Source organism: Grampus griseus (assembly GCF_964374135.1).
Source record: "Grampus griseus genome assembly, chromosome: 3".
Classification (NCBI taxonomy): domain Eukaryota; kingdom Metazoa; phylum Chordata; class Mammalia; order Artiodactyla; family Delphinidae; genus Grampus; species Grampus griseus.
Window position 1 is genome coordinate 146,930,118 of NC_139019.1, and position 24,174 is coordinate 146,954,291.

At 42.9% G+C, this 24,174-nt stretch overlaps 3 protein-coding genes across 3 annotated transcripts in view; 1 reads left to right on the forward strand and 2 right to left on the reverse strand.

The window, feature by feature from the left end:
• The window catches only part of STK10 (serine/threonine kinase 10), a gene marked incomplete at its 5' end in the record, with an annotated part of 119,499 nt that extends 116,245 nt beyond the window's left edge, over window positions 1-3,254 (reverse strand). Inside the window, one exon of the mRNA XM_082650902.1 lies at window positions 3,099-3,254. Within this exon, the coding sequence (XP_082507028.1) occupies window positions 3,099-3,254 (156 nt within the window). The remainder of the gene's footprint in view (window positions 1-3,098) is intronic.
• An 8,152-nt stretch (window positions 3,255-11,406) lies between these two features.
• On the forward strand, window positions 11,407-17,069 carry EFCAB9 (EF-hand calcium binding domain 9). The gene is made up of 4 exons (XM_082651086.1): window positions 11,407-11,947; window positions 14,743-14,891; window positions 15,679-15,855; window positions 16,590-17,069. Exons 1-4 carry the CDS (start codon window positions 11,812-11,814, stop codon window positions 16,782-16,784), a joined length of 657 nt encoding a protein of 218 aa, XP_082507212.1. The 5' UTR covers window positions 11,407-11,811; the 3' UTR covers window positions 16,785-17,069.
• A 2,907-nt stretch (window positions 17,070-19,976) lies between these two features.
• The window catches only part of UBTD2 (ubiquitin domain containing 2), a 57,054-nt gene continuing 52,856 nt past the window's right edge, over window positions 19,977-24,174 (reverse strand). Inside the window, exon 3 of the mRNA XM_082650563.1 lies at window positions 19,977-22,490. Coding sequence (XP_082506689.1) covers window positions 22,093-22,490 — 398 coding nt within the window. The 3' untranslated portion in view covers window positions 19,977-22,092. The remainder of the gene's footprint in view (window positions 22,491-24,174) is intronic.

Genomic DNA, 24,174 nt, shown 5'->3' on the forward strand with positions numbered 1-24,174 from the left:
GTACCTGTTTCACCCACAGCTAGGACAGCGGGCACACCCTGCTGAAAGCAGTTTCTTCCATTCAACCCTCCATCTTGTCTTTAGAGTAAAGATTATTATTAAGGGCAAGAATTTTGAAACTATATAGCTTGTGACTTTTACTTTGTATCTAGTAATGAACGAGAAATGATTTTCTTTTGAAATCGCTTAAGGAGTAGGTGAGCATGAACTTGACTGTGCAAAAAATCAATCCTACGCGCCTCTTTTTCTCCTGAGATCAACTGATGATTTATCAGGGAGAAGACGGAAAAAGAGGCTCCACATCGTGAGACACTAATGTCTCAAGACATGAGGCTTTGAGCCTCTGCAAGACACTCCTCAGGACATCTGTAATTGGAGTCCTCTTCTGACAAGCCTTTGACAAACTGGGATTCCTATGGCTTCCTACACCAGCGAAATCCTCAGAAAGGCCTTCACCACCTAGGCTGCCAGGAGAACAATCTGCTAGTTCTAGGACAGGGAGAGGAGGTGCTGCTGGCCATCACTTCACCAGCTCGCAGCCAACGGGTTACCAAGGTGCCACGTCAAAATGGAAGTTCTGGTCCCAGACATAAAACCTAGATGGAACCTCTGGCCTGTGCTGCTGAAATGGCCATGCCAGGGAACAAAGAAGTGGGAAGGAGTTATGGTCCCTGATTAGAATCTTTAGTAAAGCAACACCTGCTTCAACTTCAACTCTAAGGGCCTGACTAAGCAGCACTTCTTCAGGGTAGGAGACGAGGTCACAGGGATCTCTGATCCAAGACGGGTCTTCCTTAGCTGGTAACTAAGCCCAGAGCCTTGGGTTCTAGTCCCTTCCTTTCCCTGAGCCCTCGTATTCCTGCGTGTAACATGGGGTTGGGTTAGATCAGAGGGTCACACACCAAGGCCAGGCAGGGAAGCTAATAAATGTCCAGGTGTGTCAGCCATCACACAGCTCTCCTGATCTACCTTCCCCTTGTCTTAATTATGAGAAAATCATGGGTTCGGAGGTGGTGGGGGAGGGGCTTGTGGTGCAGCCGGCTCACAGCTTTGAGCACTAGACTCACTTTTAACAGGGTTCACGTGCTCTGGAGAACCAGGAGGAGACAAAATAACCTGTGAATCAGATGGGCTCCTTTGTATGAAACTTTCAGAGCTGTAAGGGAGTTTTGTGGGGCTAAAGCAGGAGGAAATGACAGTCGAAACTGACAAGGGGAAATCTTACAGCCTAGAAGCAAAGTTCTGCATTTAGGTTTGAAAGAAAATGAACCTTATGAAGCCAGGATTCATTAGGGGACAGGGACAAGACTGCAATGGAAAGTCAGCCTCTAACAGAACAACATCATGCACTAAAAACACCAACTTAACCTTCTGGAGAAAGCGGGGGATGTGGTGAGCTGACCAAGGGTCCAGCTGTTCTTATGGTGGTCAGAGCACACCTGGCAGAGCAGGCTCCATCAGGGGAAGGCAAGTACACCGGTGGGGTGTCTGGCGGGGCCGCAAGACTGAGGACAGTTTCCTGGTGCCGCTAGGAGGGAGAGGCAGCTCTGAGAAAGGGAAAGAAAAGATGTGCGAGTGAAGTATGTGCTGAGGGCCCTGGAATACGTGCAGAACCCTCAGGCAGAGAAAGGCAGCAAATCAAAGCAGCTGAGAGCCACAGGTATGAGTGTCACAGAGGCCAGCCTTCCAACCACAGAACCTTTGCTCCAGTGGGGCTTTCACCCTGTAAAAGGAAGTGCTGGCTCCGTGGGGAGGTGGTAAGGGAACAAAACAGGCACCCTGAGGGGCCTGGGTGACTTCAAAATTGCCCCTAGAGCAATGTTCTCAAACTTAAAGCGCACGTAACATGGGGGATTCTAATCAGGGGGATCTGGGCATCTGTTGAAATGCAGACCCTACTTTATTATTCATTAGGTCTAGGGTGGGGCCCGAGATTCCGCATTTCTAACGAGCTCCCAGGTGATGCTGGTGGTACTCCTCCAGGGACTACACTTTGGTGATTAGGCTCTCCACCACTTTCAAGGCAAAGAGAGCAAGTCTTGACCAGGGGTGGCCTAGAGAAGCTCTCTCTGTGGTCCAGGCTCCTAAAAGGGAAACCCTGGGGTCAGAGTGATCTACAAGCTATAGGAGCCCCAAAGAAGGTGATGGTGGCTTAGGAAGGAGGTGCCCTCCTGTAGAAACCACCAGCTTAACATGTGGGTTTCTCTCAGTAAAGAGTTTCCTGGGGGAAAGGAGATCAGGGAAAGCGTGGAGTCAAGCTCTAAGTGTTTGGGTCCCCAATACGACTGAGCAACTCAGAATGTGTTCTCAGGACCAGAAACCAGACAATGACCTGCTGCAAACGTGTCTACAAATAATCAGCTCTGCCCCACCCACCCCTCCACAAAAGCTCTCTGGCCTTTCATTCTTCTAGGGAAAGGTGACTGCAGACTGGAAGACTCCCCAGCTGTGACTCATCCACATACTCAAATCTGACCCGAAGCGCAGGATTCACGAGGCCCTAGACTTTTCCCCTCTGCCCAGCCCCAGCCCACATTTCCATGCCTAACCTCTCACTCTAGACAACACCCCCCTCCACCTCCTGTCTCTCCCGTTTCTGGCTCGTCTTCAGGTGTGTCCCCAACTTCACCGGACTCAACCCTTCCAGACGCAGTCGAGTTTCTCTGCCCCCAGCGCCTCGGCACTCTCACGGAACCTGAGTGGCCTCCCTTAAAAAGTATGCCTAGTATCAGTTTTACCGCGGATGCCTCGTCTCGGATGCTAAAGTCCTTTAAGCGCCCCCTTTGTCTCCCCCTGCGGCGCCGAGAGCCGTGCAGGGCGCACAGGAAGTGCTCAGAAACTTAGCTCGGGGCAGCAGCCGTGCCCGGAGGGGGCGTCCGGCACGCAGGGACTCAGCCGGGCTGTGTGAGGATACCCCACCCCCGACCCCAACGAAGAACAAGGATCACCAGGACAGGACCCCGGGACTCCGAGTTCAGGGCCGGGCAGCCCTCTGCGTTCTCCCGAGCCGTGGCCGAGACTGACCAGGGCCAGCGCCCCTTCCTTCCGGAGCCGCTCCACGCGCCCCGAGCCACGCACCACCAACACAGCGCCCTCACCTTGTAAACCTTGCCGAAGGCACCATCGCCCAGCTCGCCCACGATCTCCCACACCTCGTTGGGGTCCAGGTCCCGGCGAACGTGCTCATATTCGCGGGACTTTCTCTTCTCGAAGGTAGACCGGCGCAGGATGCGGCGGAAATTGGCGAAAGCCATGGCTGAGGGCACGCGAGCCGGCGGGCGAGGTGGGGCCGGCTCCGGCTCGGGCTGTAGCTCCGGCGGCCGCGAGGGAGGGGCTGGAGGACGCCGCGGCGCTCTGGGGTTCTCCCCAGACCCGCCCTTCCCCGCAGCCAGACCCCGGTCAAGTGCGCCCTGGGCTGCGCGCGGCGGGAGCACCCGGAACCGCGCGGGCGGCCGCGGTCCCCGCCCCCGCTCGGTCCAATCTCCGGGCCTCTTCCCGATGTAGACCCAATTCGCGCCGCGCCCCCGCCCAGCCCGCAAGCCCCGGGACGCGTTCCGGGGACCCGGCCCCGCTCCCGCCCATCGGCCCGACTCCACCTGCCGCTCCCCGGCAGCGCCCGGAGACCCCCTAATTGGCTGCGGGCGCTCCCCGGCTCCGCCCGTCGCCGCAGGGCACTCTGGAAACTGTAGTCCCCCGCGCGCCGCACGCCCGCGAGCCACGGACTAGGCTTTGGCGAGCTTAGTGGACCCTTCGGCGGGACCATACCGGGTCTGGGAGGCCCACCGTGTCTCGTGGCTCCCAAAATTTCTGCGGGAGCGAAAGGGGAAGCAGACTGGTTATTCGGGAGCGCCCACTGATTGCTGTCCAAAGACCAAAAAGGCGAACCGGCATTAATCATTGAATCCGCCCCGTAACGGCCCCGCGCGGCTGCTCTGCTCGCGCCCACTTTTCAGGTGGGGGCGCCCGGCGGGCGAGGGCACTAGCCCCGGGCTGCACATCCTGCGGGCGGATCCGGTGCGGATTGCTCGGCGTGGTGCTGCCTCCTAGCGCGGGAAATGCTGCGCCCTTGCGGCAGCGGTCAGTCCCTGAAAACCCAGGCTCCCCGGCTCGCTTCCAGCTTCCCAGGGGCTCTGCCCCACCGAGATCCACCAACCGGCCAGGATTACAGGGCTAAGAGAGAGCGCTCCGTGGGGACTTACTTATCACATGCTTCCTGATGGATCTTCAGATATATCTGCATATTAGGTAAAAAACTTCCTTATTCTTAATTTTACAAATTTTAAAAATAAGCTCATTATACATAGAATTGAAGTTTTCTTTGACCACCATCATCCTCGATCCTGTCCGTTTTCCACCTGCTACTGTTAACTGTCTCTAGGACAGTTAACACGTATCTAAATCTAAGTAGGTTCCAAGCAGCGAGTGCTGAGGGGTGGGCAGGTGGGCAACCTGTAAAGCTTATTATGGTAACTCTCCCACATAAGCAAATTGAGTCTCGGGGAATGTCACACTCCAATAGACCACGTCCCTGCGGAGAAGGTCCATGTTGAGGTGTTTTCACCCCTTCCTGAGTCGCATGCAAACACCAAGTATAGTTCTAAATTTGGAAAGCCAAATGCAGAAGCCTAGGGTACTGGTGGTGGTCTGCACAAAGGATGCCCTGAGTAAAGGTTGCCAAGCACTTTGAAATGTCCCCACAACCTAATGAGTGGTTGCAATCGTAGAGGGTCTTTATCACTAAAAGGAGGAAATGCAGCACAAGACTGGGCTCTCACCAAGTAAGCCCAAGTTTAAACCTCCCAGAACAAGCTGGAAGGCCGGTCTTTCATTAGTTTCAGTCCATTTGACCAACATTGTGAAGGGGGTGAGGGGACAATGGGGGAGGCTTTCCCACTGGGAGGTGGGGGCTCTGACCACAGGTCAGTCTAGAGGGGCTGGGACTGGGAGTCCCAGTCCCAGTTCATCCCCAAGCCGGGCCAAGCCACACATGACTCTGTGAGACTGGCTCTGCGATAGCTCCAGAAAAAATGAAATGAGAAACAAAAATGGAGAGCTTCACTCAAAAATGTTGTAAGAAGCCAGACACACAACAGCACATGTTATATGATTCCATTTGTATGCAATGTCTAGAAAAGGCAAATTCATAGGGACAGAAAGCAGATTAATGGTTGCCAAGGACTAGGCTGAAATGGACATGAGGAGTCTTATTGGAGTGATGAAAATGTTCTAAAACTGGATTATGGTGATGATATAATAACTTGGCAAGTTTACTAAAAATCACTAAATTGTATACTTGAAATGGCTGAATCTTATGATATGTAAATTATACTTAAGTACAGTTGTAAGAAATCAGAGAGGTTCAACAAAACCAAAGCTATATCTCTGAGATAACTAACAGACAAGGCTGGTCAAGAAGATAAAAAGAGTTGCAGAAAGAAAAATATTCCCCAAGACAATGAAAATGAAAAAAGTGATAGAATATTAGGTACAGTAGAGATTTTGATATCAGTATTTTAAACAATTTTATGTGAATACATTTTAATTTATGTGAAATGGGTAATCATGTAGAAGAAAATATAAATGATATGAACAAATGATATATAAATATGAGATATGATATATAAAAGACACATAATTTCAATAAGAAATAAAAAGCCTAAATAAGCTAATAACCAATAAAGAAATGAATCAAAAATCTAGTCTGCCTCCACTGAAAGACATCAAGTTATGTGGTTTTACAAATAATCTCTCTCTTCATATAAATACTTTAAGAAGATAGAAAAAAAGGAAATATACTCATTTTTATGAGATGAGCTTTACTACAATTAGGTAGGAATAGTAAAAGAAAATTGTAGACTAATTTCACTTAGGAAATAGATGTGGGGGGGGGAATACGAGCAAGATGAAACCAGAGGCTAATAAAAACATCATGACTAAGAAAGGTTTATCCAGAAATAAAAGAATGGTTCTATCTAGGAATAAAAACCATTAAAGTAAGACACTGGATTGACAAAGTAAAGAAGAAAATCGCATACTCTTGATAGTCACAGAAAAAGCATTTGACTGTATTCTTAGGCTAGATTTCCCCAAAGATAAGAATCTGAATGCAAATAGTTTATTTGGGAGGTGATGCCAGGAGGCACCAGTAGGGAGTGGGAAGCTAAGACAGGAGACACTTGAAGCCAGTAAAGGGTGTACTTTGTAGATGATTACTGCTGTGGCCAACTGGGGCTTAATCCCACTGGGGGATTCTGGGGATCAGGATGATGCAACACACTTCAGACTCAGCCTATCTGACAGTCAAGGACCCTGGGGAATTTTCCTCTAAACCTCATCTGTCCTTGGCCAAGGGCTGCTCCCTAGGGCAGCACTTCTAGCCTGCCCTGCTAGAGGGCCAAGAGGACACCGCTAAGTTGAGAGATGTCACGGGTCTTTGTACAGCTTCTGCTGTAACAATCCTTACACTTTTTTTTTTTTTTTTTTTTTTTGTGGTACGCGGGCCTCTCACTGTTTCGGCCTCTCCCATTGTGGAGCATAGGCTCCGGACGCGCAGGCTCAGTGGCCATGGCTCACGGGCCCAGCCGCTCCGTGGCATGTGGGATCATCCCGGACCGGGGCACGAACCCATGTCCCCTGCATCGGCAGGCGGACTCTCAACCACTGTGCTACCAGGGAAGCCCCTTTACACTTCTTATTTCTTCTACTTTCCTATAGCATTTGCTAGAATCTTTAGCTTTATGTTAAACAGTAACTGTGAAAATAGGAAATTCTTGTCTTGATCCAATATTTGATGGAAAAGGGTTTAAAGTTTCTCCTTTAAGTATGATGTTTACCAAAGATTGTGGCAAAAGACCTTCACACAAAGTTCCCTGCTATACCTAATTTGCTAATAAGTTTTTCTCATAGCTGTAGAACTTTATCAAATGTTTCTTCTGCATTTATCATATGATTAATCATGAGTTTTCTCATCTAGCCTATAGACATGGTAAATTTCATTTATTGAAACATTCTTGCATTCCTAGAAAGCAAATATTTTATCTCCCTCTAGAGAGGCTAAGTAACGTTTCCAAGGTATGCTTCTTCATAAGTCAGTCCCCATTGACACTCCTCACCCCAGGCAACCACTAATCTGTTTTCTGTCACCGTATATTGGAAATATCTTTCCTAGTTAACCATATAAATGGAATCATACAGTAGTGCTCTTTTAAGCCTGGCTTCTTTTCACTCAGCATATTTTTGAGATTCATCATGTTGTTTTATGTATTTGTGGTTCGTTCTTTCTAATTGCTGAGTAGTGTATGGATATACCACAATTTGTTTATCCATTTAGCTGCTGATGGACATTTGAGTTGCCAGTCTTGTTATCATGAATAAAGCTACTATGAACATTTGTTTACAAGGCTTTGTATGGATATATATTTTCATTTTCCTAGATGCACCTAGGAGTGCAATTGCCGGATCATACGCTAAGTATATGGTTAACTTTTTAAGAGGCTGTCCAAGTATTTTACAAAGTGGTTCTATCACTTTACGTTCCCACAAGTGATGTTGCTCCAATCACACTGATATCATCAGTTTTTAAAAACTCTAGCCATTCCAGTGACTACTAGTGGTATCTTACTCTAGGCTTTTGTCCTCAAGACATCTGCCAAATCCTAAACTGCAGAGCTTAGGGAAGGAGGTCACGAGACCAAACAGAAAGCCAATAGGCTCACAGACCAGAAAAGCTAAGCAGAGCCTAGATTGTGGTCTCCAAATACAATTTTCCATAAAATGATACTATGGCTCCTTGGAGAAGTCTTTCTAGATGTAAGACAGGAAATGTCTATCCTTACATCAACATCTGTGCCTCTGTCTTGAAACAAAATACAGATGGCAAACATGCACATGTAAACATGCTCAACTTCATTAGTCATCGGGGAAATGCAGATAAAAACCACTGTATCCATTTGAACAGGCTGTTATGCTGCAATAAAACCCTCAACGTCTTGGTAGCTTAACACAACAAAGATGGTTTCTTACTGTATAGAAAGCTACAAAGAATGTAGCATCTATCTTAGTGAGAAAAAAAGATGGATGATCTACAAAACTATAACTTTTCTTGAGCATATCAAAGAACTGAGGTCACAAGGCAACCAAGGAAAGTGAATTCTCACAAAGAACAAGCCCCTGCAAGGAGAGAGAGGGCACACCAACCATTGGACCTTTGGCAGAACATAGCTGAAAATGGCAGCCACCGTACAAGTGGTGAAGAAAGCTTTAACCAAAGTTTGAGCAGATGATTAGAGGCAAAGTTTGGGATACCACGTCAGTGTGGAATAGCTGGAGTTCCCAGACACAAGGGGCAATCACACACACTGGCAAACTCCTTCCCATGGGTCGCCAATGGGAGCCTGTAAGAAAAACTGGGGGCAGGGCAGCAGACTGGAGACTGTCAGTTCTTGCTGATGCAGGAGTGAAGGAGGTGGTTGGTGCCTGCCAGGGGCTGAGTATAAGGTCTCATCTACTTCCTCAGAAGTAGCAAAAGCAAAATTCTTCAAAGCAACAGCTTTCTGCTGCTGGGAGAGAGGAACCCCTCACTCTCAAGGCCCAGATAAAATCCACAGTGCTCACCCCCAGGACATGGAAAGATCCTCTGTCTTTTCGTGTAGTCACTGAGGAACTCAAGACTGATAGGGAACCATCATCTATTTTTTAAATTTATTTTTTATTGGTGTGACGTTGGTTTATAACATTAAATAAGTTTCACGTGTACAACATTGTATTTCTACTCTGTGTACACCGTGGCACCCTCAGAACACCATCATCTTGAATGTTACTGCTACTATGGCAATGGAAAAGAGAGTTCTGACATTTTGGGAATTGTTTGTTACAGTAGGTAGCAGTACTCACCCTAATACGCTGGGAAAATGCAGTTAAATATTACACCATTTTTTTCTCCCTTCCCCTAGCAGCAATAGATCTTTCCCTACGTAGCTCCTGGTGAGTTCTGAGGGCACCACAGCTGGCTTCTTCATGTGACATTATTTTTAGTGTTTTATACAGTCAAGATCCATTTAGATTTACTCACATATTTTCAATTTCTGATACTCTTCATCCCTTCCTGAATTTCTGTGTTTCCATACGGAATTATTTTTCTGTGCCTGAAGAATTCACTTATAGCTGTTAATTTTCTGGTTTTGTGTGCATGGATTTATTTTGTTAGCTCCCTCCTTCTGTCATAATTGTATTGCATTTAAATTTTATCATTTTAAACTCCCTATGACATTGTTATTATTTTACCCCATGGTTGTTTACTTGCACTGACCCACGTATTTTTACTACTTTGTTGCTCTCTATTCCTTCTGATATCTTGGATTTTCTCTCTGTGATCATTCTCTGACTACCGTAGTTGATCCTTTAGAATTTCTTTTGGGAGGGTCCGTTGGTGATCATTTTTAGTTTGGTTGGTTGTTTGTTTTTGCCTGAATACAGCTTTATCTCATCCTAATTTTTTTTTTCACTATAGAAAATTTCAAACATATTCAAAGTAGAAAGAATAGTATAAGCTAGTACTCCTGTACACCCATCAGTCAGTTCATGTTTGAACAATCCTGTTATATGTATACCAACACCCACGGGCCTGGATTATTTTGAAGCAAATTCCAGGCATCTTACCATTTTATCTTTTTAAACCACCACCACATCCACTGTCATTCCTAATATTACATCCAATCAGTGTTCATAGTTCTCCATCATCTCATGCTTTTGTTGTTTGTTTTTGTGGGTTTTTACATATATAATCTCTATGAATTAGGATCCTCATAAGTCCATACACTGTAATTGGTTGATGTCATTTGAAAGAAATTTAACTATTAATTTATAGATCCCTCTTCCATCTCTTTTTCTTTTCTTGTAAATGTTTATTGAAGAAGTGGAGTCATTTTCTTTTAGAGCTGTCCAGTCTGGGTTTTGTTGATTGTGTCCCCGCAGTGTCATTTAACATGGACCTCTGCTGTCCTGTTTCCCCGATTTATATTTTCTATAAATTGATCAAATTCAGGTTTGATTTTCCTCCTCATTCTTTTAAATGAAGGTGGAACTCACATAATATAAAATTACCTATTTTAAAGTGTACAATTCAGTGGCATTTAGTACATCGACAGTGTTGTTCAACCATCACCTCTGTCCAGTTTGAAACATTTTCATCGCCCCAGTGGGAATCTTTGGATCCAGTAAGCAGTCACTTCCCATCACCCACTCCCCCGGCCCCCAGCCCCTGGCAACGACTGATCTGCTTTCAGTCTCCATGGCTTTGCCTCTTCTGGATATTTAATATAAATGGACTCATACAATATGTGACTTTCTGTGCCTGGCTTCTTTCACTTACTATAAGGTTCATCTACATTGTAACATGTATCATTCTCTTTCATGGCTAAGTATTTCACTGTATGGATGTGCTACCATTTCATTTGTCCATTCATCAGTTGATGGACATTTGGGCTGTTTCCACCTTTTGCCTATTGTGAATAGTGCTGCTATAAACATTTTGTACAAGTATCTGAATACTTGTTTTCATTTCTTTTGGATATATATCTAGGAGTGGAAATGCTAGGTTATATGGTAATCTCATGTTTAACTTCCCTTCAGTCTTGAAAGATGATTTTACTGAGTGTATAATTTTAGCTTGGCTATGATTGTTTTTACACATTGAAATAGTACTACATTATGTTTTGGTTTCCATGTTGTGAAGAAGTTGATGTTAAGTTTAATCATTAGTCCTTTGAAGATAATCTTTCTTCTCTGATTGCCTTTAAAATGTTTGTCTTTGGTATAATGCAGTTTCACTCTGATGTGTACATATATGTATTTCTTCTTATCTCAACTACTTAGGACTTCAGTCTTTTGAGAAGGAATATAGCATAGCTATTAAAAAGCAGTGATTATTGCCAGACTAGGTTCACATGCTGACTTCACTATTAATTAGCTTAGTGACTTTAGGAAAATTACTTAACTTTTCTGAGCCTTTTTAAAAAACTTTTTATTGATACAATTCATGTACAATATTATACAAGTTACAGGCGTACAACATAGTGGTTCACAATTTTTAAAGGTTATAATCTATTTATAGTCATTATAAAATACTGGCTAGGGAATTCCCTGGCGGTCCCATGGTTAGGACTTTGCGCTTTCACTGCCAACGGTGCGGGTTCAATTCCTGGTCCAGGAACTAAGATCCCTCGTGCAATGGGGTATGGCCAAAAAACATATATATTGGCTATATTTGCTGTACAGTATATCCTTGTTGTTTATCTATTTTATACATAATAGATTGTAACTTGAGCCTGTTTCTTAATCTGTAAAATAGGTATAATAATCTCTACCTCATAGGATTGTATGATTAATCTTTGGACTAAATGAGTTAATATATTAATACACTTACAACAGTGTAACATGTTACTATGTAACATGTAGTTATGTAACTGTTCACCTTGATAATGATGATGAGCACAGTCTGTGGGTGGGTGTCTTTCATTGGTTTTGGAAAATTCTCAACCATTTTTTTTTTGGCTGCTCCGAGTGGCTTGTGGGATCTTATTTCCCCAACCAGGGCTTGAACCCGGGCCACGGCAGTGAAAGCACTGAGTCTTAACCACTGGACCACCAGGGAATTCCCACAATTTTAATTTTTTTATTGACCGTTTCCTATGATGCTTTGACGTAGGAAGACCTTTATTACCAGAGCTTCTCTCTATCCAACATTCTAATTCTGAGGCAGAATTCTCTCTTCTACTGCAGGTTGCCAGAGTCTTTGGCTTAAAGGGCACCATAATGAAACTGAAGCAAGGATCGTTTCTGTGGTACCTCTGTCTGGATAAACTATATTGCTTATTATCCGTGAGAAATGTGAAGGCTTTGGTGGAGTATTTTCACCTTCTTGATGTGCACCGCAAGAAAACCTTGAATGGTTAGTACTTTCAGAAATGCTTCCTCTGGGTCATTACCTGGTTTTTAACGAATGTGCAGGAAAATTTATAGAACCAGAAACTATTTCATTAATGTATATATTATATCTTCTAAATGAAGCACAGAGAAAAATTGCCAACTGAGACTTGAAGGCTGTTCTGTGAGGAGGATAAAATTGCAGGCTCTGGGGTTAGGTCCTCCACCCATTATTCCTTGGTGATTTGGAGAACAACATCATCCTCTTTTAAGTCTCATTTTCCTCATCTGTAAGTGAGGCTTCTAATAATGGAGTCCATCTCACAGTTGGAAAAAAAAAGATAAATGAGATAATGCATGGAAAATGCTTAGCATGGTGCCTGGCACACTGTAAGGATTTAATAAATGTTCCTTATTATTACAACTATTCCTGGGGACTGAGCCCCACTCAGGCATTAACCCTCAAGACTCCCTTAGCAAGACTTCTCGTCTATCAAATGGGAGGTTTGAATCAGATGATCTGCAAGATCGCTTCTAATTCTTGGTAATTGTGAGTGACCAGAAAATGCTGATGATCTCGACCCTGCCTTTGAGTGCACAAACTAATAGAAGACCAATTAAAACACTTTAGGTTTTCTTTAAAAAATATTTATTTATTTATATATATTTTTGGCTGCATCGGGTCTTAGTTGTGGCAGGCGGGCACTTTCATTGCGGTGCGCAGGCTCTTCATTGCCGCATGTGGGCTTCTCTCTAGTTGTGGCGTGCAGGCTCAGTAGTTGTGGCGCACAGGCTTAGTTGCCCCACAGCATGTGGGATCTTAGTTCCCAGACCAGGGATCGAACCCATGTCCCCTGCATTGGAAGGCGGATTCTTAACCACTGGACCACCAGGGAAGTCCCCTAGGTTTTTTTCGTTTGTCTGTTTTGTTTTCGGGACTGGATATAAATAAGGTGTCCGACTCATTGTGACCTGAGAGAGATGTCATTTATCAATAAGGAGTTTCTTCCATAAAGATATTTTAAAGAGTTCATTCAATCTTTATAAAATAATAAAAAGATACTTTAATTTTCTCATACTTTCATGCCTCCAGTTTACACACAGTATGTCACCAAATCTTCACAATAACCCAGTCCTAGATAAAGCAACTGTAGGACGCCTAGATGTAAACAGACGATCTGGGACCAAAACCCAAAGCCCACACTCTTAGTCTCATCAGCGTTTGCTGAGCAGAGTCTGATCTCCCTGGTAACTAAATCACTCCCTGGTGATGCAATACCCAAGAGATAAAGTCATACGTGTGTCTTCTGGTCAACCAAGGGACTGGATGGTGACCTGAAAGGGAGAAGGCGTAGCCTTGAGTTTTGCCTTCCAGGAAGATAGTGACTTAAAGCCTTGGAGACTTGAGTGGGCCAGAGCCAGCTGATTGAAAAACAGTATTTGTTTAGTAACTACTAAGTCTCACAATAAAACATTTCTCAAGGAGCAAACATCATGGTGTTTACATATGGTGTGTTGTTCCCAAGTGCTCGTACCTGGTTGGACTCATACCTGGTGGGACGTGGGGAAGGAACATCAAGAGGCCATCAGAAACCCCCAGATCATGACATTGTGACGACTGGTTTCACTGTGCACTTAGCCAGCTTCAGCCAGGACTCCAAACCACACAGATGTGCTTTACGGATTTAGTGGAGCCATGTCTTGTGCAGGAGGTAGTCTCTGTAATCAATGGGCAAGGAGAAATCACATGTAGACAAAGTTACACTTGCAAATCCCTGAAATCCCCTGGGTGATTTGTACATACAACCTGTACAGCCATCTATCACTGTGTAAACGTATCACCATGTTTGTTTCTTCCATCTAACACTCCCTGAGACAGATGATTAGTGAGTGGAATTTCAGGCAAATACTTTCCCTGTCCTTTACAGTATTTTTTTCTCTGATTGTATATGACTGTATATGCATTAACTAATGTGCAAAAGATATGGCTTCACTGTGGAAAGAGGAAGGCTGTGGAGTCAGATGGACCACATCTGAATCCCAGCTCTGCCACTCAAAGTGTGGTCCACTGACCAGCAGTTGCCGCATCACTTGGGAGCTTGTTAAGAATGCAGACTCGGTCCCATGCCAGAGTTCCTAATCAGAATTGGTGTTTTTACAAGATCCTCAAGTGATTGGTATACCTATTATAGCTCAAGAAGCCCTGAGATTAGTTACTACCTGAGGCTTATTGTAAAAGGCTGTGTAGGGTTGTCAGGGTTCACTGACATGTGGCACTTAAAGTGCCCAGCGTCTAAGATGCTCAGTGATAGCTCTTTTCCCCCATCACCGAATGCATTTGCTTTACGTAAGCATGAGGAAAAGTGATACTTTTACAGAAGAGGAATGATTTTAAAAATTTCTCGTTTTAATTCTCTCAAGTGAAAGGCCCAGGTGAAATGTCAGCTTTTCCAAGAAGTGTCATAGGCCCCCAGTGAGAATTAAACTCTTCCTTCTATGTACCAGGAGCACTTTGAGACTTTTATTGGTTACGTATACACATCTGTCTGCTCCGTCGAGCGTGTAAGCTGGGCTCAGGAACCAAGCCCTATCCACTATCTCCTTCTCCACAAGTCCAGGTACAGTGCTTTTCCACACAGCTCAAGGGCAACTGAGGTTTGAGAAATTGTGGGAGGTATAGTGGCAAAGCCGGAAACAAAATATTATCATTACTATGGCCAGGTCAACAAGCTTCCAACATGACAACCATTTATGTGGTTCCCAGATGTTTAACATTTTGGAACCGTTTCAGAATAATCCATCTCATCTCCTTACCAACAGATGTGCTATTCTACCACTTCCTTCATCACGTGACTGACCTGAAACGGAACCAGATCACAATTGTGTTTAACATGCTGGACTGGAATGCTGTGGGCGAGATCGGTTTTGACCAGTTCTACATGCTGGTTTGCATACTGCTGGCACAGGAGGCAAGTAACGAGTCAGGCTCTGTGGAGCAGAGGGGGCACAGCTTGGCTGCTGCCACCATTTTGCTAAAGGTAGCACCGAATTAAGAGTGCATCAGAATTTTTCTTTTCACTTGAACCAGGAAGAAAAAAATGGTGGGAGAACTACTTTTGGTTCCTAAATGGCCCATCTATAACCTAGGAGTTTCCAAAGGTTATCCAGCCTCCCTCCCACATTGCCTTTATAAAGAACGAATCTCATCCTGTCACATCCCTCCTTGGCATGCCCTTCCTTGCCCCTTCTAGCTGGTGGGTCTTAAAATCATCACCAGTAATCCTAACTGCCTCTCTTCCTCAGTGATCCCTTTTCTCAGAGAACTTTCTGAAGGGGATGAATGATAAAGACAAGACACACTCTTCTTTGGGTTCCCACCTTAACCTGGTACACACTCCTAGTGTGTATTTTTACCTCTTTCCCACTCCTTGAGGAAAGGCACCTTGTGTCAGCATTTTACTGCCAGTGCCACAATTTTCATAAGTAGATTTTCACTGAACATAAGGAAATACATTCTAGTGACTAGAGTTCTGTGTAGCAGAACCAATCACTACAGGTGGCATAAGTCCCCCCCGAATGCAGATGATGAAGCAGGATCTGGTACATCGACCATAGAACCCTTTCAGCCCTGAGCTGCTATGATTCTGCCTTTTGCTTTTAGCTCTCTAGGAAATGGATTAGTGAATATATGAGTCTTGATGTCGCAAGTTTAGAAAGCAGCACCAACAACATGTTTCCGTATTTCTCTCAAAGCAGAACCATTTGGAAGAGCAATTTATCTTCCGCCATTCCCGGCCTGTTTTTGAGCTGCTTGACCTGGATGGGGAGCTGAAAATTGGCCCATCCAACTTCCACATGTACAACTTTCTCTTCAAAATTAAAAAACAGCAACTCAGAGACCTGTACCATGACTTTGACATCACAGGTGACTGTGTAAGTGCAGATCCCTAAAGTGGGGCCCGGCAGCCCCTCTGTACAAAGGTAGAGGACCATGTCCTGCTACCTACACTGGAGACAGGGGAGGAAGAGGGTGGGAAAAACCTACTGGAGCGTGTCATGGCTCTGGGATCATAAAAAACTAAAGAGATATATAGGCCTGTGAGAGAGGACTGAATAACTAAGTGCTATGTCACAGAATGTGGATATAAAATTATAGAAGTTTGGAGAAGGAAATTTTGTTTAGAAGTTCAGTTGAAAGAAGGAAATACATCAATATGGCAGAAGTTGTTCTTAGGGGAAGGGTTTATAGATTTTAATAAGGAGAAAGGAAGAAATTCTTCGATGGGAACACATGAGCTAAATCCCAAGAGAAAACAACTGTGGAGAAGACAGTGGATCCTGCCTATTTAAAGAGGAAGTCCATGTTGACTAACAAGTGAGAGCTAAGGTTTACGGTTTAAAAAGATGGATCAGATGGCAGCCTGACAGAGTCTGGACTTGATGTAGCAGAAGTAAGAAAGTGACCCTTGGTGCCTTTACAGTCTACAATAGACTCTCTGTTCCTGGCTCCTAGACTACAATTAGACTATAATTATGTCCTAATTACTGGGCCTCTTTAATAAAGTTTCCAAGGTTTTAAATGAGAAATGATTACAATCCTGCCGTCATTTGAAACAAAGTATCAAAGCCTTCCTGAAATAACTTTTCTTTTTGCTCCCCAACACAAGCGTCTTAATTACAAGGAATTTAAGCTGTTTACTATCTTCTCCATGAACAAATACCAGGAGAGTCAGAAAGCAGTGGAAGAGGAGAAAGCTCTGCCCGAAAAGAAAGTGTCACAAGTTAATGTGAGTCAAAGAGAGAGTCTTCTTGGAATAAATCATTTTGAAAGTGTAAGTAATTACAATTGTGAACATCTCTAAAAATAAATTTAGAACATCAAAGTAGATATCTTTAAATTGATTTTTACACATGCGGGGTTCAGATAAGCACTCCTCAATCAGCATATTCTTAACTTCAATAACCTTTAGACCTCACAAATGACTCACAGTTACGTAAGTGAAGTAAAAACTTTCTCTTTGTTGACATGTCCCAACTCTGCTGCTGCTTTTCAGATCAACTCTGTCCATTAGGGCCCTGTGTATCCAAATAATTACCAACTCTTACTGGAGCCAAGCAGTTGGAAGGTGGTGCTTTCCTAACATTTGTCACTAGTGGTCCAATACTTTCAGAATTCTAATTCTCCCACTCCTTAGGCTAAAACAAACTTCAAATTGGCAAATGGCGAAGTGCCTCCCACCGTAAGGGAAACTGACTTTTAAGGATATGGGGACTGTGTTCTTCCTAGAATTTAAGTTACTCTTTGATGAGTTAAGTGCTTAAGCAACTATACCAAATCTACTAGGGTAAAATAATTATTACATGCCCTTGTATAATTCTATTTTTTTGTATAATTAATGCTTTGAATAATTTTTAAGTGTCTTTAGCATGGGATTTGTGAATCCTCCTTGACTACTGTGATGTTAATGATGATAACGACCACTGAGTAAGTGCTTGCAATGGGTCACGCAGGGGCTTTAGACGCATGAATTTATCCCCTAACCCTGCGAATTAAGTGTTATCCTCAATTTACAGATGAGGAAATTGAGATGTCAAGATTAAGAACCTCGGGCTTCCCTGGTGGCACAGTGGTTGAGAGTCTGCCTGCCGATGCAGGGGACACGGGTTCGTGCCCCGGTTCGGGAAGATCCCACATGCTGCTGAGCGGCTGGGCCCGTGAGCCATGGCCGCTGGGCCTGCGCGTCCGGAGCCTGTGCTCTGCAACGGGAGAGGCCACAACAGTGAGAGGCCCGTGTACCGCAAAAAAATAAAAAAAATAAAAAAATTAAGAACCTTACCCAAGGTTCTTAATGACTCACTAGTGGCAGGACCAAAGTTCAAATTCAAGGTCAATCAGACGCTTGTACTGAGAACAAGTGATCTGAGTAACTCACTTCAGTCTTAGCAGATTCTGTTTAAGTTTTAAGCTGGCATTTCACTGGCTCAGAAACCCCGTCTACCTAATGCTAATTACCACATCTCCTTCTACCATAGATTTCTGAGGGACATGTTTGGTGATTAAAGAAATACAGCTCATTTACTATAAACCAAGAATTTCTTAAGGAAATAATATATGCAATATAACTGACCGTAAGGCATTCAGTGAGTTCCAGAGTACTTAATAATCAAAAATCACTTTGTCAATGTGCAACAGACAAGAATACTGCCTAAGACTGTCATTCATAAGTCACACGTAATAACTGAAATCATGTTAATTACTATGAACATTCTCTATATTTACTCTAATAGTCACGAGATTTCGATAACACACTTATGAGTAATGCTTAGCAGCCAAAACTTTTGTCTTCCCCACAACGGTACTACAAAAACTAAATGGAGCTAGCGGGAATCCCCTGGCAGTCCAGCAGTTAGGACTCCATGCTTTTGCTGCTGAGGCCATGGGTTCAATCCCTGGTCGGGGAACTAAGATCCCATAACACAAAGTAAAACCACATGACACAGGTTTCCACCTAGACTGTCAAAGATCAGTAAGTTGGTCAGGGACTTCCCTGGTGACGCAGTGGTTAAGAGTTCGCAGGGGGCACGGGTTCGAGCCCTGGTCGAGGAGGATCCCACATGCCGCAGAGCAACTAAGCCCACGTGCCAGAACTACTGAGCCTGCGCTCTGGAGCCCGCGAGCCACAACTACTGAGCCTGAGTGCCACAACAGCTGGGCCTACAGGCCTAGAGCTGGTGCTCCACAACAAGAGAAGCCACCGCAATGAGAAGCCTGCACACCGCCACTAAGAGTAGCCCCTGCTCACCACAACTAGAGAAAGCCGGTGCGCAGCCACGAAGACCCAATGCAGCCAAAAATAAATAAATAAACAAATTTATGGGAAAAAAAAAAGTTGGTCAGAATATAGGAAAATAAGAGCAGTCATATTGCTATAGTATTAAATTGGTTAAAATCTATTTGGAGGGCAATTCAGCATCTACTCCCTAAATGTATATACTGTTTGATATAGCAATGTACATAGATGTAAAGATGTAGCTATAGAAAAGGACATTTCACAGTAGCATGGTTTATAGTACCAAAAGACTAGAAACAGCCAGACTGACCTGTGGTACTCCAGACAATGGAATACTACTGCACCTGTAAGAGGAATGAAGCAGATCTAGCTCAACATATATGGAACAATCTCTAAGACTAACCATTTTAGAGAAAAATCAAATGTATAGAATAGCATATGTTATTTATGGAAAAAACAGGGTAGGGCGGGTAAATATACTCACATACACTAAAATAGTGGTTCTCACATTGGGATCCCCGGACTAGTAGCAGCAGCATCACCTGAGAACTTTTAGAAATGCAAATCATTAGACCCCACTCAGACCTACTAACTCTGAACCTCTGGGGGAAGAGCACAGCAATCTGTGTTTTAATAAGCCTTCCAGGTAATTCTGATGCATGCTGAAGTTTGAGAACCACTGTGGTAGAGCATCTTTAAAGATATCCAGAAAACTGGGAACAGCTGTTACCTCTGGGGAGAAGAAATGGGATATGAAGAACAGGCATCTTCAGAGAGACTCTTCACTTCGGTATGTTTGGATTTTTTTTCCCATGTGTATGTATCACTTATTTTAAATAAAAATTAACAATCAAAGCCTACCACTTTGATCCAAAATGGATAAAGAAATGAGCTCAGTGCTTCTGAAAAACTGAATTATGGGTTTTGGTTTACAGCATGATTCTTAAAAGAAAAAAACAACAACCTATTTGAGACCAAGATTTCAATGCAGCAAATAAAGTATATCTATAAATGACCATGTATGGTTTGACATAGTAGAGCCTAAGTTTGGTAGTAATGAACTTGTTAGTTACTGAGCTGGGAGGTTTTAAAAAGGGGAAAAACCTTTTTAGAGGTTTTTTTTTTTTTTTTTTTTTTTTTTTAATCAGAATGAAGCAGATTACCCTTATTGTGGAGAGTAATAATAATTAAAAACCCAGAATAAAGGCAAAGACAAAGAGAAAAATTGAACTTTTTTTTAAAAAAAAGCACAAAAACCCTACATACTAAAATTGTACACATCAAGTATTGGTCCAATCTTATATCAATCTATTTACAATTAAACAGCACCATGGTTTTCTCACCTAGGTTAGTTAAATGCCCAGAAAATTGTTATTCAAAGTACACGTTCCTTTAAAATAAAATAAACTATTAAGAGAGCTCCAATCCTCAACAAAAAAAACTACCAACTATAGATTATTATATCACCAAATTTACTTAAGAAAAATAGATTTGAACACTTTTTTTGTCCTCCAGTTGACAAACTTTGAGAGATGTTGCTGTTCAATGTGACACACAAATTAATAAGGAAACATTTTGATGACAGGGGCATTATATTGAAATACCCTCGCATATCTCCACCTCCATATATAAAAATACTCCTTTGGAATTAATGCTGCTGTTGCCTCTTGAATTTAGATTCAATTATCAGTAAACCTAAATTAAATGTAGCCACAATCTTTAAAATGATTGCATGAAAAAGAGAAGCAGTTAAAGCTCTCAGAAACATGATATGTTACAATTATAGATATTATGTGCAATCAGGCTATAGGAAATTTAATAGTATTTTAAACATTACATATAAACTAGTTTCATTTTGCCATTAAAATTAATAATGGTGCTTCACATCCAAAATAACATGTGAAGGTTTGATTATTTCTCATTTGAGAACAAGGTAAGTGCCTTCTTGCCTCTACTTTTCCATCTCCTGGATTCTCAGGGGTTCAGAAATCACCTGGTAGCCCCCTTCTCACTTATGGGACCAACCTTGAAAAGGCTCCAAATTAAATATAATCCTTGGCAGCTTTGTTCCAGTCCTAGTACAGAAGAGTCAGGTTATCTCACCAAATTTTTCAGTCCTCTAATATAATCTGCAGATGCTTCTTAATTTGCCTCTTTGCTAGGAAAGATGAGAGAGGAAAATTCTCATCCACCACAACTACAGGTAACAGTGAACTATGGAAAGCACTAAAGTATAAAGCAATGTATCAACATTTGGTCTCACTGTCGATGTTTAGGTGATGTCAGTAAATATTTCACTCTAGCAAATTATGAGTTGAAATTTTTTCTAAAAGATTGAAGACAGGCACAATTCTCCCAGGCACAGACAGAATGGGTTTTCCTTACACCCTTCCTGCAAATTGGGGGAGAAGAGATAATTACTTTATTATCCTACAGTAGGAACAGCTGTACTTGATTCCATGCATTCCCTGGGATTCCCCTGAATCCCTGGAATGATTCAAGTACATTCCCAGCTGTACTTGATTCCATGCATATCCATGCATTTGGGGGCACAGTTAGCTCTCAAAAGTTCTATGAAGGTTTTACATAGTAGTGTCCTTCTAAGCCTGGATATGAAACAGCTTCATTATATAGACATTTCAAAATACCTATGCAGCAAGAGGACAATAGACTTTTCAACTAAGTTATCAGTTGAAAGTCAGAGATCTGAATGCACTGACTAAATTATTGCCTAGTGTTCCAGAAAGGTGCCTGCCACCAACGTGCTGGAAGGCACCAAAATTTAGTGTGAATGTAAACAAGGAGCTCAACACATGGGGATGGGGAAAGCAATATTGAAACACAATTTGCCAGTTTCTACTCCTTTATGGCTAAATATCAATTGAGCAAGGAATTAAGACCAGAAAAGAACCCCAAGTACTGCTCTTTTCAGTTTCCATTTTAAAAAGCTCAAGTTTTATAACTGTTATTGATGATTTCTGGAAATTGTATTTGATTTATTTTTTAAGAATTCTATATTCACAGGTGCTTGGTGCTGTTCTGCATGGATGCAATGTTCTATTTACAGTCCAAATCATTTAAATACAGCCATTATATAGTTGTTGGGTATTTTAAAATAAATGGTTATCTATTTCTTAACTGCCTCTTGAATTAGAAACTGTAATTACATGAGTCTCAAAGGCTGGCTCTTTGTGTTTTATTAATTATTTTCGTTGGTCTCCATCACAGATGGAAGTTTTCACTGGTAATTCCTCAGAACTAAATCCATTCATAAGGAATTCAGAGCAGTGAAAATAAATTTCACGCCATAGAGTAGGAAATGATAACAACAACAATAAAAAGGAGCAGGAGGGATCTAGGGACAGCCAGCAGGACCAGTTCAGTTCTCAACTGGTGTTGGGTTTTGCAAAGGTTGGCTCATTATAACCTGTACAACATAGTCCTTTGGGATCTTCAGCTCTTCCAACTTCATTTTGTCGGTGAGAGGTCTGCCAGAAAAGAACCACCGCTGACTAGCCGGTTCCACTCCTTCTGCTGCATGTAGCCGCCTCTTCATGTGGTACACTGTGTCTGTGCTGCGGACCACAAGTTTGAGGTCCTTGCCGGTGGAAAGGCGCAAACGGAGCTGAGATTCATACCCCGAATTGGGTGGTGGCTCAGGAATATCCAGAGTCTCTATGTCGCTCTTTTCCTCTATCATGTTGATTGGTGGTGCCAAGCAGTAGACTGGAAGCTGATACCTATTCCCCAGTTCATCATAGCACTCTGTAAGTGCACCTTAAGAAAGAGAAGATATGAAAAAGAGTTTAAATGAATGCATTTTTCTTTACATCTTGCAAAATGCTCAAACATCTCATTGGCGTGCCACTGTAGAGAAAAAAATGTAAAATAAGGCCAATCTCTGTCAGTGATCATCAATAATCATTATCAAGACCCATGACCAGGGCTTCCCTGGTGGCGCAGTGGTTGAGAGTCCGCCTGCCGATGCAGGGGACACGGGTTCGTGCCCCGGTCCGGGAGGATCCCACATGCCGCGGAGCGGCTGGGCCCGTGAGCCATGGCCGCTGAGCCTGCGTGTCCGGAGCCTGTGCTCCGCAACGGGAGAGGCCACAACAGTGAGAGGCCCACGTACCGAAAAAAAAAAAAAAAAAGTAAAAGAAAGCACACAAAATTCCAATTTACTAATATTATCAATGCTTAGACCAAATTAATGGGAGATGCCAATTACATTGGGATATCTTTTTAGGAAATGAATCAGCTAACCTTAAAAAAAAAAAAGGCAAAAACCCCAGATCCCTAAGCTCAATTCTCCACAACACAGTGTTCCAGAGTGGTTCTCTTAGTGCCTAGACTTCCTAAGTTGAAGTACTTGGCCGGAAGTCCTCAGTCCAAAGAGATCACAAACTAGAGATGACAAGCTTACCAGCTGCCATTGTCTCATGGCTTATGTATGGATCTCATTAGCACAACTACCACAGAAATGACTGAGGTGTTTTATTTAACCCAAATTAGTCAATCTGTTACAGAGAAGCTTTGAGTTAAAAAGGAAGAACAAAAGAGGCATGAAGTTTATAACTGGCTAGCTCAGGGGAGGGGGAAAAAAGTGTTTATGGTTTAAAAGAAGGTATTCATGGTTAATTTCTTTATAAAGTATAAACCATTGTAATTACCAGAGCTTCCCTTGGGGAACTTGAAAGCATACTTAATGAATGTTTTATTTTAAGGTTATTCATAATGTGTCTTTTGCTCAAACTGGAACATTAATGTCAGCTGATTATCAATTTGGATAAAAACCAAAAATATCTACCATATTCAGAACACTCATACACAGGCTAATGAATATGGGGCGTGGACACTGAGAAACGGTTACCAATGAACAAATGACTTAATAAACTGATCTCCATCAATAGGCTGAAAATCCAAAGCATCCCAAATGAGACTGGAACAGTCACCAATCCACCAAGGGTTGAACTGGGCCTGCTTTCTAAGTTACATAAGATGGGCTGGGGTGAGAACTCAGGCACCAAGCATTAATACACGTGAATCTCCCCTTTCCTCTGTATTTAAAAATAATGTTCAGCCTCTGTTATTCACTAATCTGAACACTGCTATGACTGTAGAAATAGATATGCTTCAAGCCCAGTTGTGATCACCAGCAATTCCCTACACTAGTAACCATCACACTGCAGTATAAATATTATTTATAAATAGTCAGTTGTGCAAACTTCACTGTTTATATACTTGATATAGCCTTGTCCTAAGGCAAAGAAACCTCAGTGCCTTTCAGGTGGGCTGACCATTAGGAAAACTAGCAAAGAGAAGGTGGAGAGTTCACTACAGACTCATCATCTCTCTCAGGAAAATACCTTCAGATATATATCCCATTGATACTGGGGCATCAGTAATGTCAGCCTGATAGAAACAAGAACATATATATTTACATAACTGTTCTGCTAGAAAA